Source organism: Triturus cristatus, chromosome 3_2 (genome assembly GCF_964204655.1).
Source record: "Triturus cristatus chromosome 3_2, aTriCri1.1, whole genome shotgun sequence".
NCBI lineage: Eukaryota > Metazoa > Chordata > Amphibia > Caudata > Salamandridae > Triturus > Triturus cristatus.
The window spans coordinates 699,394,528-699,418,919 of NC_140584.1; the positions used below are offsets into that span (position 1 = coordinate 699,394,528).

A 24,392-nucleotide genomic window follows, 5' to 3' on the forward strand; every position below is an offset into this window, starting at 1 on the left:
TCATCAATGCGTTATATGCACTGCGGAAAACTTGTAGCGCATAAAGAAAATTAGATTTGGTTTTTAAACACTAGAGCACTTATAACAAATCTGCTCACTGCTGGTTTGCCCATCGTGTCATGGCAGCATTGCGGACCAGTCTGCCTTTTTTGTTTTCCAAAAACTAACCCTCACTTTGACGGTTTGTTTTTAGAAATGAAAAAAGAATCCAAAATATAACCACTGGTCTATGTTTCCTGACATGACTGACAGGCCACCATTGAGCAGTTTTGTTAAAAATGCTCCTGCCCTGTGTTAATGAAAGTCCTTTTGGGAAAAGTGCACTACTGTTTGGTCAGGAACTCAACATAGGGCGCACAGCTTCTGAATGACCTGCTAAACCCCCCTTCAAAAGACAGTTGTTGGGCTACTGGCTCCATTTTAAAAGGAGGAGTAAAGGATTATGTGAGTGGACTCCAAGCGAGCACGTCACCCACTGACATTTTTTTCATGAATCATATTGCATATCAGTACTAAAGAAAATGCATATTTAATAAAGGTTTCATCAAGTAGATCTACATTTGAAATAAAACCCCAATAACGGTAGTTTACTGTTGCAATGCACTTCACACGAAACAAAATGTTGGTAACTAAGTGCCGGTGCTGAGCACCGGAAATCATCGGATGAAATTAAGCACTTCAACCCAGAACAGTGCTTTCTAACATGGAGGTGAAGTGTCCACGTAAATCACCTACCTCGGGCTAATGTTCAATTACATTTTATCACCATGGTATGGCCTTTAGCTCTGGTACACTAGAACACATTCACATCTATACCTTTTAGAGGAAACTTCGTTATGTATGGATTTTTCATGTTAATTATTTCAATATTTTATTTTTTAGTTGACTTTGTCTTAAAGGACCCCAGAGAGAAAGACGATGACAAGAAGCAAGATCTGCCACCTCACCGTTTAGAGTAAGACGCTTTGTATTGCTGTATATTGTGAATTTAATTTAGTCTTAATGGAATATTATGCAAAGTAGCTGATGGAATTATTATGCAGTATACTACTTATAACGTGCATACGTTTCTGACGCTTTCTGCATGGCCTCATATGGTCTATTTAAAAGATTGGCAACATGCTGTTGGCAGACCTATCATCCTAAAAGTGTGTGAAATGTGATTCTTAATTAAAAAGCAATATGTGTTAGGTCTCCGTCACTTCCCACTGCAGTTCAAGCATTCTCATCTAAGCTATAAGTCCCATCTCAAATAGCAAAGTACAGGTGAGGTAAGTCCAATAAGTCACCCATTGTCCCTAATTGCTAGCGCCCTTAGATACAATTGTGCCTTTCTGTGTGACATGTCATGTAATGTGCACACCACAATCATCTGTCTCTCTCAAATGATTCAGATAAACTGGGGGTTGAAACATTAGGACACTATGTACTGGTGAAACTGATTTCTTATCAACTGCTCCTCAGAGTAACTGATGGCATGGCTAGAACTCCGATACAGCTTTGGAATGCATGGTGTATTTAGTAGAGTCCACATGATTTCCTTATGAGGCTTACACACATTCTGCACACGTTCTTTTTCTCCAGGTCACCTAGCATAGAGTTTTCTTATCATATCCCACTTTTTAAAGCATTCCATCCAAGAGGTCTCCCTTGCTATGTGCCCACCCATAGCAGTGATTTTGCTGTCAGAGTTTTATTTTAGGCCATTTGGCCTTGGAATCGTCACCATGCCCTTTTTACAGCCTTCATGCGGTTCTGGAGCACTCTCCTAACTACCCTTCCATGTATAAGGTAACAGAATTAGTTTTCTCCAGTAGGATTTTTATTTGACGGAGTGTTTTTTTCTAATGCTTCCTGTGTTCCTTACTGGTAGTTTCGGGTAACCCTGTTGCTTTTCATACATTTGCTACTAAGGCCCTCATTATGAGTGGCCGGGTTAATTGTGATATATGCTGTAAGTTTTGACACCACTCCTATCGCAATTTAGAGTGTGGTGGGTAACGCCTTAGTCCCATAGGTTTCTCCAATAAATCTCAACAGGTCAGACTTGCAGAAATGTATTTATTCAGTAAAAATGCCCTACAATTATTAGGACACGCAGATTTTAGTGTGTTAAGCACCAAAATGCGTATGTTATTAATTTTTTCTAGAGCCAAACAATTAATTGGGAGTTATTTATCGGATCCTGTCAATTCTGACCCAGCAGAGCTGGATTTTGTCACATTCAGTAAATATCGGCCTAAACACTGGGCCACTCCTAATGAAGGCCAAAGGGTTCTACGAGCCTCACAATAAACGTAAATGTCTTCCCTACAGCTTTTCAGAATGAATGAAGTGTGGTGTATATTTTCTAAGAGATGGAGCAGCTTAAGCAGAAAAACATTTTTATAACTCTGCTCTAGCTAAGTGTGGTAGTTGGAGCCTTCTTCATTGGTTCACCTTTGTTTCCAGGTTGCCCAGGCACAAACGTAGATTGTATTTTATGAAGAGTTCCACTCTTTCCTTGATCCTTCTCTTTTTCTACCATGGCCAGTACTTGTCAATCCTAAAGGCTCCCTAAAAGGATATTGCCTTTGGACAATCTTAATCACGTAAATTATTGAGTTACATTTGTTATTTGTAGAACTTGAGTGCCTACAATCACTTGTGATATCCATCTTCCACAGTACCTAGAGTTAAGGTTCTCCCGCATGTATTAAGGTACCGTCTGCACATAACTAGAGATCCAGTCTCCAGTGCTTGGGGCCAGGACATCTTTGGTAATCGGGTTTGATCTGACCTGAGGGTCAGGGAAGATCTAATCAGGAAATGTGGACATTCATGTTTTGTCTCCCTCCCCATTGGGAAAACATTTGACACTTGCCCAGTTATCTAACCTGGACTTTTGCCCAGCTTAGGAAATCCAATCTGACAGTAACTTTTCTGAGAATTCTAAATAGAAAAAGGCCACCATGCTAATGTTTCTGGTAGTACTATGTTTTTGTTGTGGACCTCATGATGCCCTCATAAGTTTAATCTTGCATACATGTGTAGCGTAAAGCTGGACTGTCCTGTATGGATACGGTAAGAAGTCAACAGGCTGAGTCTATAGACCTTTGCTACTGCCTTAACCCCTGGTGAAAGAATGATTTACAATGCCTTCCATGTGTATCAAGGATTTTTTCTTTGGTGGTTGATCTTTGCAGCTTCATTGGAAGTGCCCCAATCTTCCTTAACCCCACATGTTTTCTGCCCCAGTATTTCGAAAACTAGACAGGTTACTAATTTGACTTCAACATTCTCTACAACTTCATAATCCCGAAGTCTCACTTCCATAGGAGTGCCTCTGGTATCGGTGTTTATTCTAAGAAAGCAGACATTTGCTGCAAATATAAGAATTGTCCCTGAGATCAAATGTTTTTTTTTTTTACATCTGGACTATCGACTCTGCTAACATATTTAATAAGGTTTAAACTCCTTTTTATTCCTTTTTTTGAACTCTATCCAATTTACCGGATTTGCAGGATATTTGTACAAATTAGATTGGTTTAGCTCAGTTTCCAATAGTGTCCTGTAGCTAGGAAGGATCGTATAGTTTGTTCACACAATGAACACTCTCTGTTATGTTTAAATGATAAAAGACAGGGCCATGTTTTGGGTGTAGTGGAGTCCTAAACAATTATGACAGTTTTCAGTTCCATAGTGTCAACCATCCTAATTTATTTTACAAAAGTATCTAATGTAAGTTTAATTGTATTTATATAATGATGTTATTGCACTACCTTGGTAAAACAAAATGGTTAATAACATAAATCTTCAATAGTTTGCAGTCATATTCTATGGGCGTCCTTTTTTCTTTTTAAATGTCAAATGTCTATGACAACACATCATTTCTGATTATCACCTTGAGGACATGAGGGTTTAAATTAAATCCATTAACAAATTTAAGTGCAGTGGAAAACATATCACTGCTCTCTGCATGCGATGTAACTGATTAGTTGTTTTACCCCCTACTTTGTATTGATAAAACAAAGCTACTGCAGCAATTTAGCAATGGTAAGTGAAACAACCATAGGCCCAGTGTGCCTATAAATTATGACTACTTTTGCAACTTCAAAGTGTTGTAGTATAACTTTTAACTATTGCAGATAACTTACATTTCTAATAGAATTTTGAAAATGTTGTCATTTAACAGAATATTTAAGTTGCAATAATAGTGTAATTCACAGCTGCAACAAATCAAATGAATGAATGAATGAATGAATGAAACAACATTTGCAAAGCGCGTGGTTACCCGTGGGCATCCCAGCGTTGCCTGTGGCGCCAGTTGAGCATTGAGCAGATCAAGTGAAAAGACAAATTTGAGTTGTTTTCTGAAATTCAGATAATTAGATTAAAGCCGTATGTAGTGGGGAAGGTGGTTCCAGAGCTTAGCTGTGTTATATGAAAACAAACGGAATCCAGTTTGTGATCGCCTGATCCTCGAAACTGCGATTAGGCCTTTTTTGTCAGTTCTCAGTGCCCTACTAGGTCGGTAGGGCTGACTCATAGAACGAATCATAGGCGAGCCCTTCCCGGTGAGAGCTTTATGTGCGATGCACAACACCTTAAATTGTATTCTTTCTTGGATTTGTAGCCAGTGTAAAGTGGCAAGAGCAGATTTCACTGAAAGACATCTAGGGATGTTCAGTAGAAGGTGGGCTGCACAATTTTGTACGGTTTGCAATCTTTTATTTGAGCCCTGAGGGGCCTAGCTAGACGGCATTGGCATAGTCCAGCCGTGATAGAATTAAAGCCTGAACTAGTATCCATCTAGCGGCAAAAGGAAGCAGGGGGAGAATTCTTCTAATCATTCTTAGAAGGCCATAGCAGCTAGCTGCAACTTTCCAAGCGTGTTCCTTAAAATTAAGGTTACAGTCGAGCCAGACACCCAGGTTCCTGATATGTTTTTTTGGAGCGGGGGGTAAGCCCAGACAATTGGGCCACAGGGAGTCTATATTTGAGTGACCTAGGAGCACAAGCTCAGTCTTTGCTCCATTGAGTCTTAAGAATGAGTTGTCCATCCATCTGGATACCTTCTCAAGACATGAGGCGAGGCCAGGACCAGAATTGTCCTGCTGATTAAGGGAGACAACTAGCTGGGTGTCATCGGCATATATGACCATCTGTATCCCAGCTGAGCATACAGTTCCTGCCAGAGAACACGTATAGATATTAAACATGGTGGGACTTCGGGAAGATCCTTGGTGGACTCAGTATGTCATGGTCATTTGCTTCGAGGTGAATTCCTCCTTGAAGACTGTGAAGACTCGGTTTTCCAGGAAGGACTGTAGCCATTTCAATGCTATTCCGGTTACTTCCACCTCCCTAAGTCTTTGGATCATGAGTTGGTGGTTCACAGTATCGAAGGCTGCGCTGAGGTCTAGCAAAATAAGGGCAGCGCAGCCTCCGTCATCGAGAATTTTCCTTGATCCTTCTACCATGGCTAGAAAAGTTATTAAAAGGTCTAAGTAATTTGACAGACTTGTCTATATTTTACCATTTTCTTAATAAAGTTAAATATCTGATAGAGGCTTCTAGCTGCAGATTCCTTACCTTTGAATTTCTCAGGCATCACACTGGATCCAGAAACTTTTGCATGAGCAGTACCCCTATGCGCCGTCCGGTGGGACTGTTTGGCTCTGCTTGACGTCACCAGGACTTTGGCATCGGTCGTGGTGTCACAGTCTCCTATACAGGTGCCACCAAAGCTCGCGGACGTCAGTTCTTTTCTTTCCGCAGCAGTTAAGTGCTGATCTGGAAAAGAGCTTCCGTTCTGTCTCTTTTTAACAGACTTTTTTTGACATTTTTTCGAGAGATTCTTTCTTGTGTGTCGAGGTATGACTTCTAGACATACATGGTTAAAGCCGTGTGGCACCTGTCACCACACCATGTCGATAACCGATCCCCACCTCATCTGCTTGTGATGTTTCGAGCGTGACCACAAACTCAAAGTCATTGCTGGGCATGGCGCCAAAGGCTTTGTGGGAGCGATCTTTGAAACTCCTTGCGGCCCGGCAGTCAACACCGTCAAGTGCAATTCCTCAGAGATCCGAGTCCCAATCGAAGAAGAGAAGGTCCTGGGATTGTTCCAGGAGCCCCAAGTTCTCTTCTTCACATTTAAGGTACTCGGGACACTTGGAGAAGAGGCCTAATGAGAAAAAGAAGCCCAAACCTCGTCCATCGTCTATCGATGAAATGGGCAAGAAGCATCGGCGCTCTAGGCACGGTCCCGCCGAATAGTTACAGGGGTCGACTTTGCGCCTCTGGGAGCTGGAACGAACCCTGCTCAGATTAAAGACTTTTATGAGGCCATGCGTCACATATTTAAGTGGGCCCCAGGGTCAGGAGAGGCCCCTCCAGATTTCATGCCAACAGCCCCGGCCCTGGTGTAGTCTCATGGATCCGATTCCGGGTTGCTGCGATCGTATCAACACGGCTTTTCCCGGCATAAGCCCTGAAGTCTGTTCCTCCGACGCCAGCCCCATCCTGATATCCGACGACGACTCGGAGTCGTATCGATGTCGGTCGATGTCGACCCCGGCGCTACCAGAGTCTAGAGGGTCTAAATCGTCGTCTGTTCATTTAGAAGAGGTTTCAGGCATAGGTGAGGATTGGGTAGGGTCCCTGCACCCTTTGGAACACTAGTTGGGCCATTGTGGACAATTGAACTGGTATGAGGACCTTGGAAAAGCCAGTGTACTGGACACATCTCCAGATACTTGCACGCTCTCTACACCTAGTGTAACTATGGAGGTGGGGCATCTTACGCCATGGTGGCGAGGAGGGCTGCAGAGTTCCTGGACCTGGAGCTACCCTCGGTGCCGGTCTAGGCTTATCTCTTGACCGAGGTGCTTCAGCCTGGGGATTCCTCGTCCGAACCACTTTTGCCTTTTAATGAAGCACTCGCAGATGTCCTTCTAGGGATATAGTCAAAGCCTAGGACAGGAGCTCCTGTGAACTGGACAATAGCATTTTGCCATCGCTCGGCACTGGGCAATCCAAATTTCCTCAACCAAACCCCACCCCTGAGAGCTTGATGACTTCAACGTCCCATGTTGCATTCTGTTCTGCTCCCTTAGGTGGGGAATCCAAGAGGCTGGATGCACTTGGGAAGAAGATGTTTTCTTCCACCAGCCTAACTTTGTGGTTGGTGAACACTGAATGCTCATTGGGCCATTTCTCGCCCACACTTTAGGAAAGGATTGCGCAAGTGCTGCCACAGGTCCCGGAGTAGGCCCCGGCTGTCCTCTCCCAGGCAGTAAAAGATGGGAAAGATGCAGCAAAGTTCACCATTAGGTGTGGCTTTGATATGACTGATTCGCTTGGTAGAGCGATTTCGGCCTTAAGGTGCCACGCATGGCTGAGAACATCTGGCTTCTCCGGTGATGTTCATGCTTACCTCTTGGACATGTCCTTCGACGGGACTCGTCTTTTTTGGTGAGAAAGTGGACTCCGCTTTAGAGTGCTTTAAAGAATCTCTGCTACACCTTGTAACCAGTCTAGCTTTCGCGCCTTTTGTGGCAATGGAAGAGGTTCTCAATCGCATCAGCCATATCCCAGCCACCATCCTGCGCAGGCTCTCCAAGTTGTGAGTTGACGTGGCTCATTCCGACCTCATGGGAATGGTGGCCAGAAGTCATCTGTCACCCATTCCCTAGCTGCTGCAGCCACGAAGCATTTCTAGTTTGGTTCCTCAAGACCATGTCACTCCAGTTGGAGGGAGAATTCAACACCATCTCCTCCGTTGGAGGACCATAACATTGGACAAATGGGCCTTGCAGATCATTCAGAATAGCTATTCTCTTTCTTTCTTTTCCTCCTCCTTTAACGCCAATTAAGGAACGGCAGGCGGAGGATCATTTAATTTTACTCCAAGAGGAAGTTGCAACTCTTTTGGCCAAGGGAGCTATATAAAAGGTTCCTATTTCAGAAGTATGCTGTGGTTGTTACTCCCGGTCTGGTTTGATATAGAAAAAGAACAAAGGTCTATGGCCCATTCTGGACCTTCAGACTGGCAATGGTCTTGTCTGCCCTAGACCAAGGAGACTGACTGGTAGAGTTGGACTTGCAGGATGCATATTTCCACATTCCCATCCTGCCTGCCCACAGGCATTACCTGCAGTTCAAGGTAGGCCACAAGCACTTTCAATTCACAGTGCTACCCTTTGGTATTACCAGCACCCCTCGGGTGTTCACCATGCTGAAGCCAGTGGTTGCAGCTTGTTTCCTCAGGTTAGGGGTGTCGTTCTTCCTTGATGACTGGATGTTGAAGGCGTCCTCTCCCCAGGCTGTCAACTCCCACCTCCAGACTATGGTGGATCTCCTGCATTCGCTGGGCTTCACTATAAACATGCCGATGTCACACCTGACACCTTCTCAGATGCTCCCTTTCATCGGAGCTGTTCTGGACACATTGAAGTTTTGGGTTTATCCTCCCGAGCAGTGAGTGCAAGAAATTGAGGGTTATGATACCGATGTTTAAGCCTCTATCTTGGATTTCTATGAAATGACTCTGAGGCTGCTGGGACTCATACCTTCCTACATCCTGTAGGTAAATCACGTCAGATGGCATATGCAGGCTCTGCAGTGGGAGCAGCATCAGGGTAATCTGTCCGATGTGGTCCAGATCTCAGAGAGAACTGCAAAAGACCTGCAGTTGTGGTTGAAGAACTGTGATTGGGTCAGATTCAGACCCCTCTTCCTTCCCCAACCAGATCTCACAATAGTGACAGATTTCACTCCTGGTATGGGGAGGATATCTGGGAGGGTTAGAGATCAGGGGACACTGGTATCCGCTGAGTCGGGGCTTCATATCAATTTGTTGGAGCTTTGGGCGATCAGGCTAGCATTGAAAGGATTTCTTCCCTCTGTCAAGAGGAAGTTAGTGCAGGTGTTCACAACAACACCATCACCATGTGGTACTGCAACAAGCAGGGTGGGGTGGTGTTGTGGACCCTTTGTTGAGAGGCCCTGCATCTCTGGACATGGCTGGAACAGCAGGGCATAACCCTGGTGGTGCAATACCTTGAAGGGTCTATGAATGCTTAGCGGATCACGAATGGCATCTCTAGTTGGAGGTGGCGCAAGGTCTCTTTCAGCAGTGGGGAGAGTCTTGATTAGATCTGTTTGCATTGAAGAGAATGTGCAATATCAGCCTTTTTGTGCGTTGGAGTTTCCAAGGCGGCTATTGCTATGTGGCGCTTTTCATAGCGAGTTGAGCTCAGGCCTCCTGTATGCCTTCCTGCCCTTACCATTTCTGCCATTGTTCTCAAAAAGATCAAGAACGACTGGATCCAAGTCATTCTTGTGGCTCTGGACTGGGCACAGAGAGTGGTATCCAGAGCTTCTTCAAACGAGCATCGATCCTCTGATCAAGCTGCCTTTTCGGGAGGATCTTCTGTCGCAGCAGCAGGGGAGGGTCCTCCACCCAAACCTGTCAACACTCTGCCTGCTTGCGTGGAGATTCAGCGGCGACAGTGGCTAGCTTTAGACCTTCTTCCACAAGTGTATAATGTTATTTTGGTGGCCAGACGACTTCCACTAAGACGGTTTACGCCTGTGGTTGGCAACAAATACTCTTACCCTCGCCCGGCAGGGCTCTGCTTTGAGTACTCTCAAGGGTTATCTTTCTGCTGTGTCCGCTTTCTTGCGGCTGCCGGACCAACCCTCCTTGTTTAAATCTCCTATTGTAAATAGGTTCTTAGAAGAGCTTGTACATATGTTTCCACCTAGAATATATGACATTACAACACAAACAATGACAGCGCATGCTTTTACAATGCGGTTTTTACATCGCAACTACCATTACATCGCATGATTTTACAATGCATGCCATTACAACACATTTTTAAAAACTTCCATTACAACACATTCCATTACAATGCATACCATTACAACGCATAATACTTTTAGGGCAACAGTAGGGTAGGTGTTGGATAGTGTAGGGGTACAAATTACTACTCCCACTCCAGTGAGTGCAACAGTAGGGTAAGTGTTGGATAGAGTATGGTTAAAAATTACTATTCCCACTCCAGTGAGTGCAACAGTAGGGAAAGTGTTGGATAGCGTAGGGGTAAAAATTACTATTCCCATCTACCCCAAAACCCATACCCACCCCAAAACAAAAAAATCTCTATTACTAACCTTATAATGTGTTGTAATGGCATGCGCTGTAATGGCATCGTTGTAATGGCATGCGATGTAAAGGCAGTTGCGTTGTAACTGCTGCATTGTAAAAGCAGTGCGATGTAATGACTGCATTGTAATGGATGTTTCCCTTCCACCTAAACCCTTTATCATGCCACATTGGGACCTCAATTTGGTTCTCACATATCTCATGTGTGCTCCCTTTGAGCCTTTACAGAATTGCCCCCTCCGACTGCTTACCATCAAGACAACTTTTCTAGTGGCGATAACATCTGCCCGGAGGGTGAGTGAATTGCAGGTTTTGTCATTCAAGCCTCACTATCTGATGACATGGTTCTCACCCGTGCCTCATTCCATTCAAAGGAGGTGACCCCATTCCATCTGGGTCAGTTGGTCACGCTGCCTACCTTTTTTGCTCCCCCGCTCCCCCGCATCCCGTCTCCACCTTATGGACCCAAAAAGAGCATTGTTCTGCTTTGACTGCACAAACGAGTTCCGGGTGAAAGACCAACTCTTAGTGAGTTACGTGGGAGTTAAATAAAAATTGGGCAGTGCAGAAACAAACCATTTAGTGCTTGGTCGTCATCAGCGTTAAAATCTGCTATGCCCTGGCTAGGAAGCAGCACCCTGAAGGCTTACGAGCTCATTCCACCAGGGGAAGTCTGCTACCATGGCACTGGCTTGTAGGGTTTCCGTTTTACACATGTTCCAGGCAGCAAATTGGGCATCTCTGCACACATATGCCAAGCCCTACTGCTTGGACAGTTAGGTTCGTAGGGACGAGCATTATGCCCTTCCGGTCTTCCAGGACTTTTTAGTCCAGCAAATCTGCCCACATCCCACCGCCAGGATGGTATGGCTTGGCTATCTAAAGAAGGTAAGGAATCTGCAGCTAGAATTCTTTCTCATATGAACAAGTTACTTACCTTCGGTAACGCATTATCTGGTAGAGGCAATATCTAGCTTCAGATTCCTTACAGATCCTCCCATACCACCCTGCTCTGCGGATCATTTTCTAGGGCTAGGGTTGCTCCCTTTCAGGTCCCTAGTTGTGACAAGTCAGTTCACTTCATGGCTCTGCGCTTCTGGCGTGGAAAAAGTGAAAAGGAACTTACATCTGCGTGCCTGGGTGGCACCTATATAGGTGACCACAACATCACAACCAGCGACGTCACTCAGAGCCAAACAAAGCCGATTGCATGCAGGGCTACTACTCATGCAAATGTACCCGGATCCAGTCTGACACCTGGGAAATTCAAAGGTAAGGAATCTGCAGCTAGATATTGTCTCTACCAGATAATGTGTTACCAAAGGCAAGTAACTTGTTTCTTTTGCAATATAACAACAGTATGTACCTTTTCTAAATAATAATAAGTGTTTGAAGATGCATCTTGAACTCTAGAATTGGAAGTGGTTACTTCTGGGAAGTGGTAGGTGTCAGAGATGCAGTAGTTGGCTGGTCAGCAAGGCATCTTTCAGAAATATTGGAGGGTCCAAAACATGCTAATCTTGTTGATATGATGTACATGTGAAAAGTTGCCATGATACTATAACCTCTAGTCCCTCCACCCGGTTTTGTGAATCAACAATTATACAACAGAGATATGTCCAGTTAAGTTTAAGTGGCATGGGACATTGATACACTAATTGCTGGCTCTTTCCCTAGCGAACAACGTCTTCTGCATTAAGTATAAGAAGTGATGGCCTTGAAACAAATGTTGTTATTTATCCTACTCATTTGATTCCCAGTTTTGACATTTTAGATACTGAACTGAAAATGCTGTTTCACAAATGTTATTCAATAACTACATTTTATGCCATATAATATTAAATTAGGCCATTAAAATATTAACCTATCTGAAAAGCTTTACATTGAAACAGAGTTTCTTATTTTACAGACTGGAGGTTGTACCAAAACCTTGGTACAAGTCGTTTTTGACAAATCTCAACTTTATAAAGGAAAATTTGAACTTAATAAATCCTACTATGGCAGCCGTTTTAGATCTGTGGCAACTTTCTTTTGGGTATGTATACATTAGCTTTGTATAAATCAGTATGTGTGCATGCTGAAATGAAAATGAATTCTAGGCAGTGGAATTTTCAAAATGCAGGCTTACACCTCCCCCAAACCACAACCTTATTTTCTTTTAAAACATTTTTTATCAGCATACAAACATGTGTCTCATGCCAGGGATACAGAATAGTTCAGTGAGCGAATGAGTAAACTCCAGTATCAATAGCTGAACCACTTCCTTTTTACCTGTGTGTATTCCTTATTCATGTGCAAAATATTTTTTTTACTATTTTAAGAACAGTAATATTGGGGAAGATCTGCTAAGGTTTCACAAGAGAAGAGCTAGATGAATATGGGTAGAATAGAGTTTGCGTACCAAACATGGGTAATAGCACAGTTGAACTGTAGAAGGTAATGGCAAGTAAATTCCCAGTGGCTCATGAGTGTCAATTCATCACAAGCCATTTGAATCCATGATGACATCACACAAAGTGACATCATATGGCTATCGACCTTGAAGATAGAACCCGATCATTTGTCCTGCCACCATCATCATGCTTAGATATAGCCTCAAATGGCAAATAGAGCCCACAAATGAAGGAAGAATCTCCACATACCAAGGCAAAGTCAATACATATGGTCAGCCACCACCGCACATATATCCAGTGCAGTCCGATATGATCATATTTATTAATTAGAGACTGACCTTAGATGATACAGACTTGCAAGCTGCCCTTATTGCAACCAATTTGCACATTGACCCAGCCCCAGCATACATGTAACAACCATGGGTGACCTCTGTTCAAGCAACAGTCACAATCCCTGTCAAGGTGAACCACAAAATTCACCTGTGCACAACCCTCTGGTAGCTTGACCCAAAAGCACTCAGGTTTGACTTAGAGGTGATGTGTAAAGTATTTATGTAGCACACAAACAGTAGTAAAGTGAGAACACAAGAAAAATCCCACAGCAATTTAAATAACATAGAGTAAATTGTAATAACTTATTTGACACCAAAACAACAAAAAATCCAATCAGTAAAACCAGAGTTATGGATTTTTTAAGTTTAAGGAAAGAACTAATGCACAAAAGACGTATACGCTAAACGCTCATATCTAATCACCCAAGACTGGGTCAAAGTAGGAAAATATAGTTGACCACGATGGAGCACGAGTTAAATACAAAAAGTGAATTGGGCCCAAATGGTGATTATCTTCAGACTTAGAAGAAATTGAAAAAAAAATGTGTTCTGAGAAGGTAAAGTCCAGTTGGGTAAGGGTGCAAGCAGTGTCCGTGGAGTAAACTTCTTCATTGGGGAGCTGCTGGCTGAAGTCATGGTGAAGATTCCTACGTTCGTACTTGGTCTCTTTTTTAGAAGTTGGAAATCTCCAGTGGGAAGAGACTTGAGGCTGTAGCCAATGAGAGTTCCACGAGGCCGGATATCCCTTTGCCGAAGGACAGTTGAACAGGATTTGTTGTTGCGGAGAAGAACGTAGCAGGAGCTACCGTGTAGTCAGGCCAACTGGTGATGCACCTTTGGCAGATAGATGAGCAGGTTGGTCCCTATCTTCTCTCGGTTCTCAGATTTGTTATTATCCAAATCTTTTAAGTCCCAAGTTTGGGATTTAAGGCAATATGGGCACTTTTAGCACCACCACCACCAAGAGTCCGAGGCAGAAGGGGAGCAACGTGCGGGGTTAACACTCACTCAGGCTAGGCCAGGGTGCGTGTTCAAGATGGTTGGAGCCTTTTCTGTCCCTGAGGCTCTGATCAGGAGGCCAGCCAACTAGCCTTTGGAGTCACATTGGTAGTCCTGGGTTCAAGAGATGAAACATGGCAGAAGCAGCAGGACAGGACTCCCAGAGTTCAAGGTAGCCTCCAGGCAAAGTAGTATGTCCACGCAGAGCAAAGCAGTCTTGTGGAGTGCACAGCAGCAGGCAGTCCTCTAAGAGTCCTTCCGCATGTCCTGAAATTGAAATGAAGAGTGGGTCTGAGGGTCCTGTTTTTATGCCTGGTACCTTCTTTTGAAGAAAGAGAGGTTTCTAGAGAATTCTTAGAAGTGCTTGAAGTTTCCGGACTCCCCTGCCCTGGCTCCAAGCTGGCTGCATCAACAATGCAGGGGTGACAAGTCCTTTGTGTAAAGGCAGAGCGGAGCCTATTCATTGGCAAGTGGGGCTATGCCAAGCTCTGCCCTCTGTACTGCCAGTTGAAGGCCCATCCAGGCACACCTAATCCCACTATTGCTTGGTTGTCTGGGAAGAGTAAACAAAGTCCAACTGCCAGTAACACCCGGTCATTTGACTCAGCAACAGGCTGTAGGCACCAAATAGGCCAGCAAAAATGTCAAGTTTCTAAAAGTGGCATTTTCAACATTGTAACCTAAAATTCGACTTTACCATTAAAGGGGGTTCAAAATTACAATTTCTCAGATACCAAACACAAAATGTTTACCTGTTCCCAATAAAAAGTTAGCACGTATTAAATGCAGTAAGGCAACCCAATGTTATCTTGTGGGAGAGGCAAGCCTCACAGTAGTGAAAAACAAATTTAGGAGTTTTTTCATTACCATGACATGTAAAACTTAAACCCGGGGCAGCCATTCAGTTCCCTCATTTTCCCCCTCCGAACCGCTTTACAATCCCAATCACATATTTGTCAACCTGTTCACTCTCAAGTGAGGATGAAGTCAGAGACAGTGAATGCAGTGTGACCAATGTTGGAGGGTGGTAGGTCTGAAAAGACTGTAAAGCATTTTGTTTGTCAAGAGGGTGAATGTAAGTGAAAAGAGGGTGACACTCCCAAAGCAAATGCTGAAGGAAAGGTTTGAAGAATAGTGCAATGGGTGCTAAAGGTGACTGAGGCTGCATAGATGAGGATATGTCTTGAGGCTTCATTTAGCCACATGTTTCGGTGTTCTCTGTAACTCGATTGAAGAATGTAAAGCATTTTGCTTGTCAGGAGGGTGAATATAAGTGAAAAGAGGGTGACACCCCCAAAGCAAATGCTGAAGGAAAGGTTTGAAGAATAGTGCAATGGGTGCTAAAGGTGACTGAGGCTGCATAGATGAGCATATTTCTTGAGGCCTCATTTAGCCACATGTTCCGGTGTTATCTGTATCACTAAATCCTGGTAAATATAATGTCACCTCTTCCATTACTTATATTCTTTAGATTCTGTTGCTAATAGACTCGATGAAGTGAGGACATAGTGTTTGGAGCGATGAAAAGTAGCTTTCTAATAATTCAGGTACTCACTGTCCTTACTTTCTTTCCTTTTCAACACCAACAAAGACACCTTCTTTAGCATATAATATGCTACAACCTCCATTGCCCGCATACAACCAGGGGAAAAAGCAGTTTGTTATTGGCCACATATGAAACCGGGGAACTGGCTGAGGAAGAGGTGGCTCATGACTAAGGGCCTTTCATATTCTTAAGACAGAGTCACATTTAATGAAAAAAAAAGGTTTATTTTTGTACTTTGCTATATCATAAAGCGCGAGACCTAACCAATTATAAAAAAAAGAAAAAAGGAAATAAGAGTACTGGAATCACTACAAAGGTAATCATTTCATATATTCAACACCAAACTGTCAACCCCAGGCGACCTAATTGAGGCCAGTAATAATAAACAAATCCTTCTTTATACTTCATAAAGAGGATGTGGTTAAGATTTCCTAGATAAAGCCTTTCTGAATTATTGGATGAGGAAACCATTGCAGAATTACATTGAGAGCAGCAACATCCCTTTTATTTTCATAGTAGGAGCATGCTCTTCACAGTACTGGTACTCCGATCGACAACAACAGTTTGAGTACATGTCCTAGTCTTTATAAAAAACTGAGCCTTTTTTCTGCAACTCTCTATTTCACTCTGAATAGCCCTATGTTGCTTAATTTAAAAGCTTATGACCCTAGATGCTAGCTGGCTGAATGTAACATAAACATCTTGTGTACTTTAAAGAAGGATTCTGACAATTAGCTAAACAAGAGTAAACAATGTGGGTTCTGTCATTTGGCTTTGGGCAGAAAGGCAATTTTCTTGATGCTTCCATTGTTGATGTAATGCCGTTCATGACTTAGCGCGTGATTTAGAGTTTGGAGGACTGCTTACTTTGTCACAAACGTGATGGATGTCCTGTCCCTCCTATTATATAAATAATCAAGTTGAGGGAAAATGGATCACTTGTCCTGTAATATCAGGGTCTTTGATATTGGGAAACTGTATAGAAAACCCTCATATGAGTACACAGGTCGGGCGGTGTATCTTGATTCTCCGCCTTCGTGTACTGTCACAGCATCTTCATTGGGTTTCTTTTGTTAGTATGCTGTCCTCCACCTGGAGGTAGACCAACTGATTTTACAGTAGCGTCCAGGTATCAAAAAGAGAAAAGAGGGATGTGCGAAGTGCTCATAAGTGGTGAAGTTAAAATTCCCTACTGCACTCAAAAGACTACAAAATTTTATTAAGGATGCGAGTGAAGTGGGAAATTAAAACGAAAATGATGTTGTAATAGACAAAGTTACTGGTCTATTGCATCAGTGGATAAGGTCAACATGTTTCAGCCTTCTCTCTCATTCTTAAGGCTTTCGTCAGGACCAGGGTATGAAGGGGGCGCGTTCTGCCGCCTTTTCTGAGTGATCAGGTAGTCACTTATATGTTAATTCGTTTGAAGAGTTATTATCTCTGTAAATGAATTGAAATTATTTATATCTGTTATAGTCGTTGTGCCCTCTAATCATCATTAATAACATAGTGACCATTTGTCCTACATGATTAAATTAAGCTTATCCACTGATGCAATAGACCAGTAACTTTGTCTATTACAACATCATTTTCGTTTTAATTTCCCCTGATATTACAGGACAAGTGATCCATTTTCCCTCAACTTGATTATTTGTACTACCATTGGAAGCCGGATGGATCACTGCTTCTCATTCCCTCCCCTTTGATATTTACCTCCTATTATATGTCATATTATATAATGCCTTGTAATAAAGCAGACAGCTATCTGCCACCTTTGTGACTGAGTAACTTGTCTGTCAAGTTCTATGCCAGGCCCTTAGTAAGGCCCGTAAATTCCTGAATACATCATGTTTCTGCTATCACCACCTGGTAAGAAATTGGGGTTACTAGTTGAAATGGGTCCTTGTTAGGGCGAACCACAATAGTCACTAAATTAACCTGTGCTTTAACCCTCTGGTAGCTTGGATAAAAAGCAGTAAAACATAATTTAGAGCCGATGTGTGAAATATTTATGCAGCACTAAAACCGTTATACAGTGAAAACACAACACAAGAAAAATCCAAAACCCATTTATAAAAATAGAGTTTTATAAAATAAATAAAACAACTTCAAAATGACAAAAATCCAATCAGTAGAACTGGAGATATGAGTTTTTAAAGTATGAGGTGAAAATAGAGTCAAAAACCATAAAGTGCCACCCACGGTTATCTGGTCGCACTGGACTGGAGCAAAGGCACAAGTTCAGGCTGACCACGATGGAGTGTGTGTCGAGAATAGGGACCAGGTTAGCAGTGACATAACGTAAATTGATGAGGTTCCATGCATAATGTAATGAGGGGTCTCCAAGTATCCCATATGTCACAGATATTCATTGAGTCTCGACTGAATGTGACCCATTTGAAGGGGCCCCCCCTAGAGGGTTACCCCCCTCCTCCGCACCACAGGGGCTTTCAGTGGCTTTTGTTACGCGCTTGCAGGCTAGTCCCACTGAACAGTTACCTTCTCAAGTCCTGCACGAAGAGTGCTGTTTTTGCTTGCAGGGGCCACAAAGAGGAGGCTGTCGGTGCAAGGAGCTGGTAGGGCATCACAGACAGTTGATGCCTAGCGCAAAGAGCCAGTCAGCGATTAACTTTTGTGTTGGCAGTCGATGCGGGCTCTCGATATTGGCGCAAAGAGCAGGTCTCACTGGAGGTTTGTGTTGGTGGTCGATTCTCGGCACGAATAGGCCACTTCACATTGCAAGGAACTCAATCTTCTATATCTTCACCTTTTGTTTCAGGAGATGCTCACTCTGATGCCATCCAAGGAGTCCAAGACCTGGCACCTCTTGGGGATCAGGTCTTCCTGCAGCAGAGGCCAGCAGCAGGGCTCAGGTGGGTCCAGTTTGTTCTGGTCAGTGGGCAGTTGCAAGAAAGCCTCTGGAAGATTATGCCCAAGTAGCTCAAAACTGGACGATCACCCAACTGACCCTTGCAATCACTCTGGAGAGCCTGGGTTCAAGGCAAGAAGGACCAGTCTTCCTTCTTCAGACCACTTCTGAATCTTCCACAGGCCAAAAGTGTTCTGATGAGAGGTTATGAAAGTCCTACTTTTATATCTGGTGCCAGCCTTTGTGTGGGGAAATTCCTTGACATACCCTCCAAACTGGTTCTGGTTAATTCTTCCCTTACCCCTGGTCTTATCTCCATATTGTCTAAATTGACAAAGGCAAGAGAAGGGTGGGTGTCGTATTCCTTTGTGTCTGCTGCAGGCAGGGCCCTTTGAAGTGTAATCAGGGAGCGCGCAACTCCACCCCAGCCTTTCTGTCAGGAAGACCTTCTCTTCTCACAGCTAGGCTTCTTTAATCTCAATACCTGGAAGGAATACACAACCCACAAGAGGATAGCCATTCACAGTCATGTGACTCAGGACACTGGCAGAAAGGCATAGTTGATTTGGGGCAGAAAAATGCCAACTTTCTAAAGTGGCATTTTAAAAGTGGTAACTTAAAATCCGACTTCACCATATAAAAACATTTTAAATTACAATTCATTTGAATGGAAACAGTATTTCTCCAAGTGAAATAAGGTAATCATGTGTTAGTCTATAGGACAGATAGCCTTACAGCATTGTCAAATGACTTTAGGAGTCTTTCACTTCTAGGACATATAAAACTTAAGTAAACATGCACTACGTTTTATGCACCATGCCCCCTACACTATCTGCCTTTAGGGTCTACCATAGGGATGTCTTATAAGTATTAAAAAGGAAGGTTAATGCCTGGCAAAAAGTTTATTCGAAATGGAATATTAAAACTGCACTACAGTCTGCAATGGCAGGCCTGAGCCATGATTTACAGTGCTACTGTAGTGGGTGGCACAATGTGTGCGACAGCCCACTCATAGCATTTACATTTTAGGCCCTGTAGTACGATATGCTAGGGACTTACAAGTACATTAAATGTGCCAAACACATGATGGCTAATTTTACCATGTTTTCGAGGGAGATCACAGGCACTTTACCACTGTTTAGCAGGGAAAAAGTGCACATCGTCCTTAAAGGAAAAACAAACCGGTTTGGCAAAAGGAGGGAAACGTCTGGGGTAACACTGCAGAGAAGGCTAGGTCCAACCCACGTTTATCAAGGCATCAAGTACTTTTCTTTAAAGAATTAATTTGCCACTTTCCGGAGTGCTGATCTTGCATTCCCTACTATGGGACTCAGCAGGATGACAGCTGGGCTTTAGCATTCTTTGTGTATCCATTTTTCACCCACAACACTCAGTGATTTAGAACTAATCAAAGGTTTTGAATTTGGGAAAGAGATGCTCACTTGAGAACTATTGTTAGAGGTAGTTAACTCATTCTTACCACTGAGCAGTAACATGTCCTCGGATGGTATGTAAAAGTAATGTCTTATTCACCCCTAAACTCTAAACTTGTAACAGAGATGAAGTTGAACTACTTAAAGTACTTTTGGTTAATCCAAAAGTGATACATTTTCATTTTATCAAGTGGTCTTTCCAGGTTCCAAAAATAATGTAATGTAAACATAACATAATATGGCATAATTGCAAGGGTTCTTAATATTCAACATACCCAACTCTTACATTTTAGAAATCCTTACCATCTGCTTCTCACTCATGCTAGACATAATCCTAGCACAAAGGCATCCATTTTGTTTTTCTCCTTTGTTTCCAGTATTATGATAGCTAGGTAGTACCTTTACTGAGAGGCTCCATTCCCATTCCACCATATCTAATGCAACATATGTTGCTTTTCAGGTAATATTGCTCGTATTGTAAAGCTAAAATAGCAAAATAACAACATGCTTCAGAAGGAATCATTTAAGAAACATTGATTTAATAATTATTGACTAATTATTGACTAAATCAACTGTTATGTGACTATGCCTCATATCATGTGTATATGAATACTAGAATAATTCGAAAGAATAATAAGCAACAGTAAGTAGATTAAAAAGTCACATACACTGTCTTTTTAGTAACAATCATCAAAACATTTATTAGCTATTAGTTTTTCAATAGTAAAAAAAAGTTAAAAGAGATGTGTGGGGATCGTAAGAAAGCACACATATATGTCCTATCAAGAAAAAATTGTCATGTGTCAGATTATTCAAGTCAGCTGTCAAAAAAGCTAAGAAAAAGTCCTATTCAGACAGAATTCAAGATGCTAAATGTAGAAATAAAGAATTCTATAAAATTCTCAATTCATTTTCTAAATCAAATTGCCTAGAAAGAGCTCATGCCATTACTAATGATTTCACAGACAAACTGGCAAATCATGATATGGCCAAACCAAACACGTTTAAAAGAGAGACAAAGCCTCTCTGTTCCTTCCAACATATTTCATACGATGTATTTATGGACCTGGTCAAAGCAAGCAGTCCTGCCAGCTGCCCTTCTGACCCGTGTCCACCGCAAACCTTCAAGACAATTCTTCTAACAACCTCTGCTGCTACACCAGTAAGAAGAATCATCAACAATTCCTTAACTACCATAAAATTTCCAGACAAACCCAAAAAGTCATACATATGCCCATTACTGAAGAAACCAAACTTGGACCCGCTGAACTCTGACAACTACAAACTGATAGAAAGAGCAGCATTCGCCACAATGTCACAATTTGTTAGACCTGTCAGCCCTTTGGGTGGTCCCTCCTCATCATTATTTATTTTGTCCCACTTTTGCCTCAAACCCTGTTTGAATTTTTCCTTTTTGGGAACCACCAGACTTTTTAGTGTTGCTGCGGATTCAGGGAGCCATTTTATCTACCCCTGAAACTTCTGTCTGAGGGCCTGGAGCACAAAATGGTGGCCACCTGTGACATCACCAGCATCCACTGGAACCTACCAGCACCTTCCAGAACATTCCAGAACCCTGTGACGGTTGGAGGCGGTTTAGAATGTTGGGAAGCTAAGACAGAGAGTTGGCAGTTGGAGCTGGCAGTTGGCACCTGACTGGTGAAGAGAGAGCAGCAGAAACCAGAAGGAGGAAGGAGTGAGGCAGCAGGGGTGGAAACTTGTGCCTGGAGTGGGGTCCATAAACCCACCCTTGATACTAGTCCCTACTGACTAAGCCCAGCCTGGAGCCCTGTGTGGGAAGAAGCAAGAAAAACCATCTTAAGGACCTGGACAGCAGGAACAGGCCTTAGAAACCAAGAACAGCAAGATCCTGACCTGGATACTGGTTTCCCTGGAGCCGGACGTTGAGTAGCCTGGAGACCTGGAGCCCGAGGTGGAGAAGCGGCGCTGACTGGAAAAGCAGACGTTGTACCCGGAGCCGCCAGAGATCGAGAGAGGGCGCCGACGGAGGTCGTGAGGAGTCCCAGAGGTCGAGGAGGAAGTCACCCAAGGTCGAGTGAGCGGCGTCAACGGGGGAGTGAAGTCCGCCCTCCGGAGTCGCCGGAGACCGAGGTGAAGTGTGCTGGAGGTCGGGAGTGGAGATCGCACTCCGGAGTCGCCGGAACCTGAGAGAATCGTGCCGGAGGTCGGGAGTGGAGGTCGCACTCCGGAGTCGCCGGAAACCTGAGGAGAGGAGCACCGGAGGTCGGGAGTGAGGATCGCACTCCGGAGCCGCCGGAAGTCGACATCGAGCCAAGGCCGGCCGACGTCATCGAAACAGAGGTCGCCATCGGACCGGAGCCACCCGAAGTCGACATCGAGTCAAGACTGCCCGACGCCATCGAATCGGAGGTCGAGATCGAGCCGAGGCCGCCGACATCGATCCGGAACCGCCTGCCGGCGTCGTCAAGAACTGACATTGTGCCGAGGCCGCCGACATCGAACCGGAACCGCCGCACGGCGTCGACACGACTCCAGCGGCGTCGGAGCATCAGAAAAAGGGCAGTAAGTGGAATAGAGGGTGCCAAAGGCCCTGTGGAATCCTAAGAGACTACTCTAGGGGTTAGAGAGGTGCTGGAACCAGCTGGACTGTGCCAGGGGTGAGCTGAGACTAATTTAGAGGGGTTGTGTAGTGTGAGAGAGCCAGGTCTCTGGTATTCCCCCCTTAATATACCTCAGTTTAGGCCTCAGCCTTGTCCAAGCCAGGGAGTAGACACCCTCAAGCCTTCCACATCCCCACAAGCTGTGCCTGGGCCAAATTAGCCCATAGTAATCTCAAATGTGATCTGATTCTATGAGTGTCACTGTCAGCTTTTAATTATTTATCGGGGGCACTGTATTTATTGTATTTAACCTATTTATTGCTTCACTGTATTTATTGGTCCACAGTATTTATTGATGCACAATATTTATTGGTTTGCAGTATTTATTGCCTCAGAATATTTAATTGCCTGTATGTATTGCACTTATATTTATGCCTTCCTTATTTATGATCACCCCTATTTATTGAATCATTAAGCCAGTATTTATTTGACCTGCACTATTTAAAAAGCTTGTATATTGTGATTGTGTTATTATTTATCTAATCAGCAACTAAGAGAAAAAGAAGATGAAGAAAGATATTTTCATAATTTTTACGGTGTAGAGTCGTTTTTGGAACGGATGCACGCATGGTTATTGTATGGGTATGTCGTATGCTTAGCACGGTGCCTGATTCCTGACCACTCGAGCCAAGCTACCACTGTATGTCCCTGGAAGTACCCCGTTACCACCAACCCTTACCGGTGTGGGAGTGGGGTATTTCCAACACAATTCATTGAAGATAATGCCATACTTTCAGACTTCCAAAAGGGATTCCATCTAGGACGAGGCACAGAGTCTGCCCTTGTTGCCATCTGAGATGATGTGAAGAACACAGTTGACCGTAACGGGGTCGCTGTGCTGCATCTATTGGACCTCACGACTGCCTTTGACACGGTTGACCATGACATTCTGATACAAAGACTCTATGAAGCTGGCATAGAGGGGACTGCTCTAGACTGGAGCGCATCCTTCCTTTGCAACAGAACTAATGTCATCCATAACCCCCTTTCACGAAAGCCATGGGCCTTCAAGGCTCCATCTCGCCCATTCTTTTCAACATCTACATGGAGTCATTATCGGCACTGATCAATCAATTTCACCTCACGTGCTATAACCATGCAGATGACAAGCAAATACTCCTTCAACTGGATTGCTCCAAAGACATTAAAAAATCACCTATTTTCAGCTGTCTCAGAGCCATGGATCATTGAATGCTTCCAAAATGGAAATACTCATGTGTGGCGATTGGAAAAATTATGACCCACTTGCCGCCAGCCTCATGATCTGGTAACACTGCCAAAAGTATCAAAGGAAGTAAGAAACCTTGCCATGACCATGGACTCCAAGGTATCAATGACTGCCAAAGTGGAAAATCTAGCAAGATCAAGTTTTGTTACTCCAAAAACTCTGCAACGAATCTTCCCCCCATTTGGGATTTCCCCAGAATGTCCAGGCTACCATCTCTCTTGTTCTGTCCAAACTCGATTACGCTAATAATCTGTGCCACGGATCACCTTTAGCGACTATGAAAAGAGTACAATGGATTCAGAACTCAGTTACCAGATTACTCTTACATAAAAAGCCACAAGAGCACATCCCCCCTGGCTTGAAAGCCCTGCATTGGTTACCGGTTGCCAGAAGATCCACGTTCAAGCTGCTTTGAAAGCGATACATGGTGCGGTACCACTCTTTATCAGGAATAAAATCACCAAACACATTTAACAAAGGAACCTCCGCTCTAGAGTGGCACCTCGCCTCAAAACGTACAAGAAAAAAAATAAGGATTGGAACATCGGTCTCTGTTCAAGCAGCCAAACTATGGAACTCTTTACCCCCTACATAAGATCTATGCATAACCACCTTATTTTCAGAAAACAACTCAAGAATTTGCACTTCCCCACATAATCACCATACGAATACCGTAAAATACAGTATAAACCTCTGTATAAAAGCCTTTATTTGCACTAGAGGTATGTATCTATATATGTGTATTGCTTTATATAAACGTGTATAAAAAGTATGTTTTTAAAAATATAGCTATT

At 43.4% G+C, this 24,392-nt stretch overlaps 1 protein-coding gene across 2 annotated transcripts in view; it reads left to right on the plus strand.

The window, feature by feature from the left end:
* The window catches only part of DNAH7 (dynein axonemal heavy chain 7), a 1,967,826-nt gene that overhangs the window by 191,269 nt on the left and 1,752,165 nt on the right, over window positions 1-24,392 (plus strand). For both annotated transcript variants that reach the window (XM_085648764.1, XM_085648765.1), the window contains exons 7-8: window positions 883-955; window positions 12,066-12,191. In XM_085648764.1, the coding sequence (XP_085504890.1) occupies window positions 883-955; window positions 12,066-12,191 (199 nt within the window). The remainder of the gene's footprint in view (window positions 1-882; window positions 956-12,065; window positions 12,192-24,392) is intronic.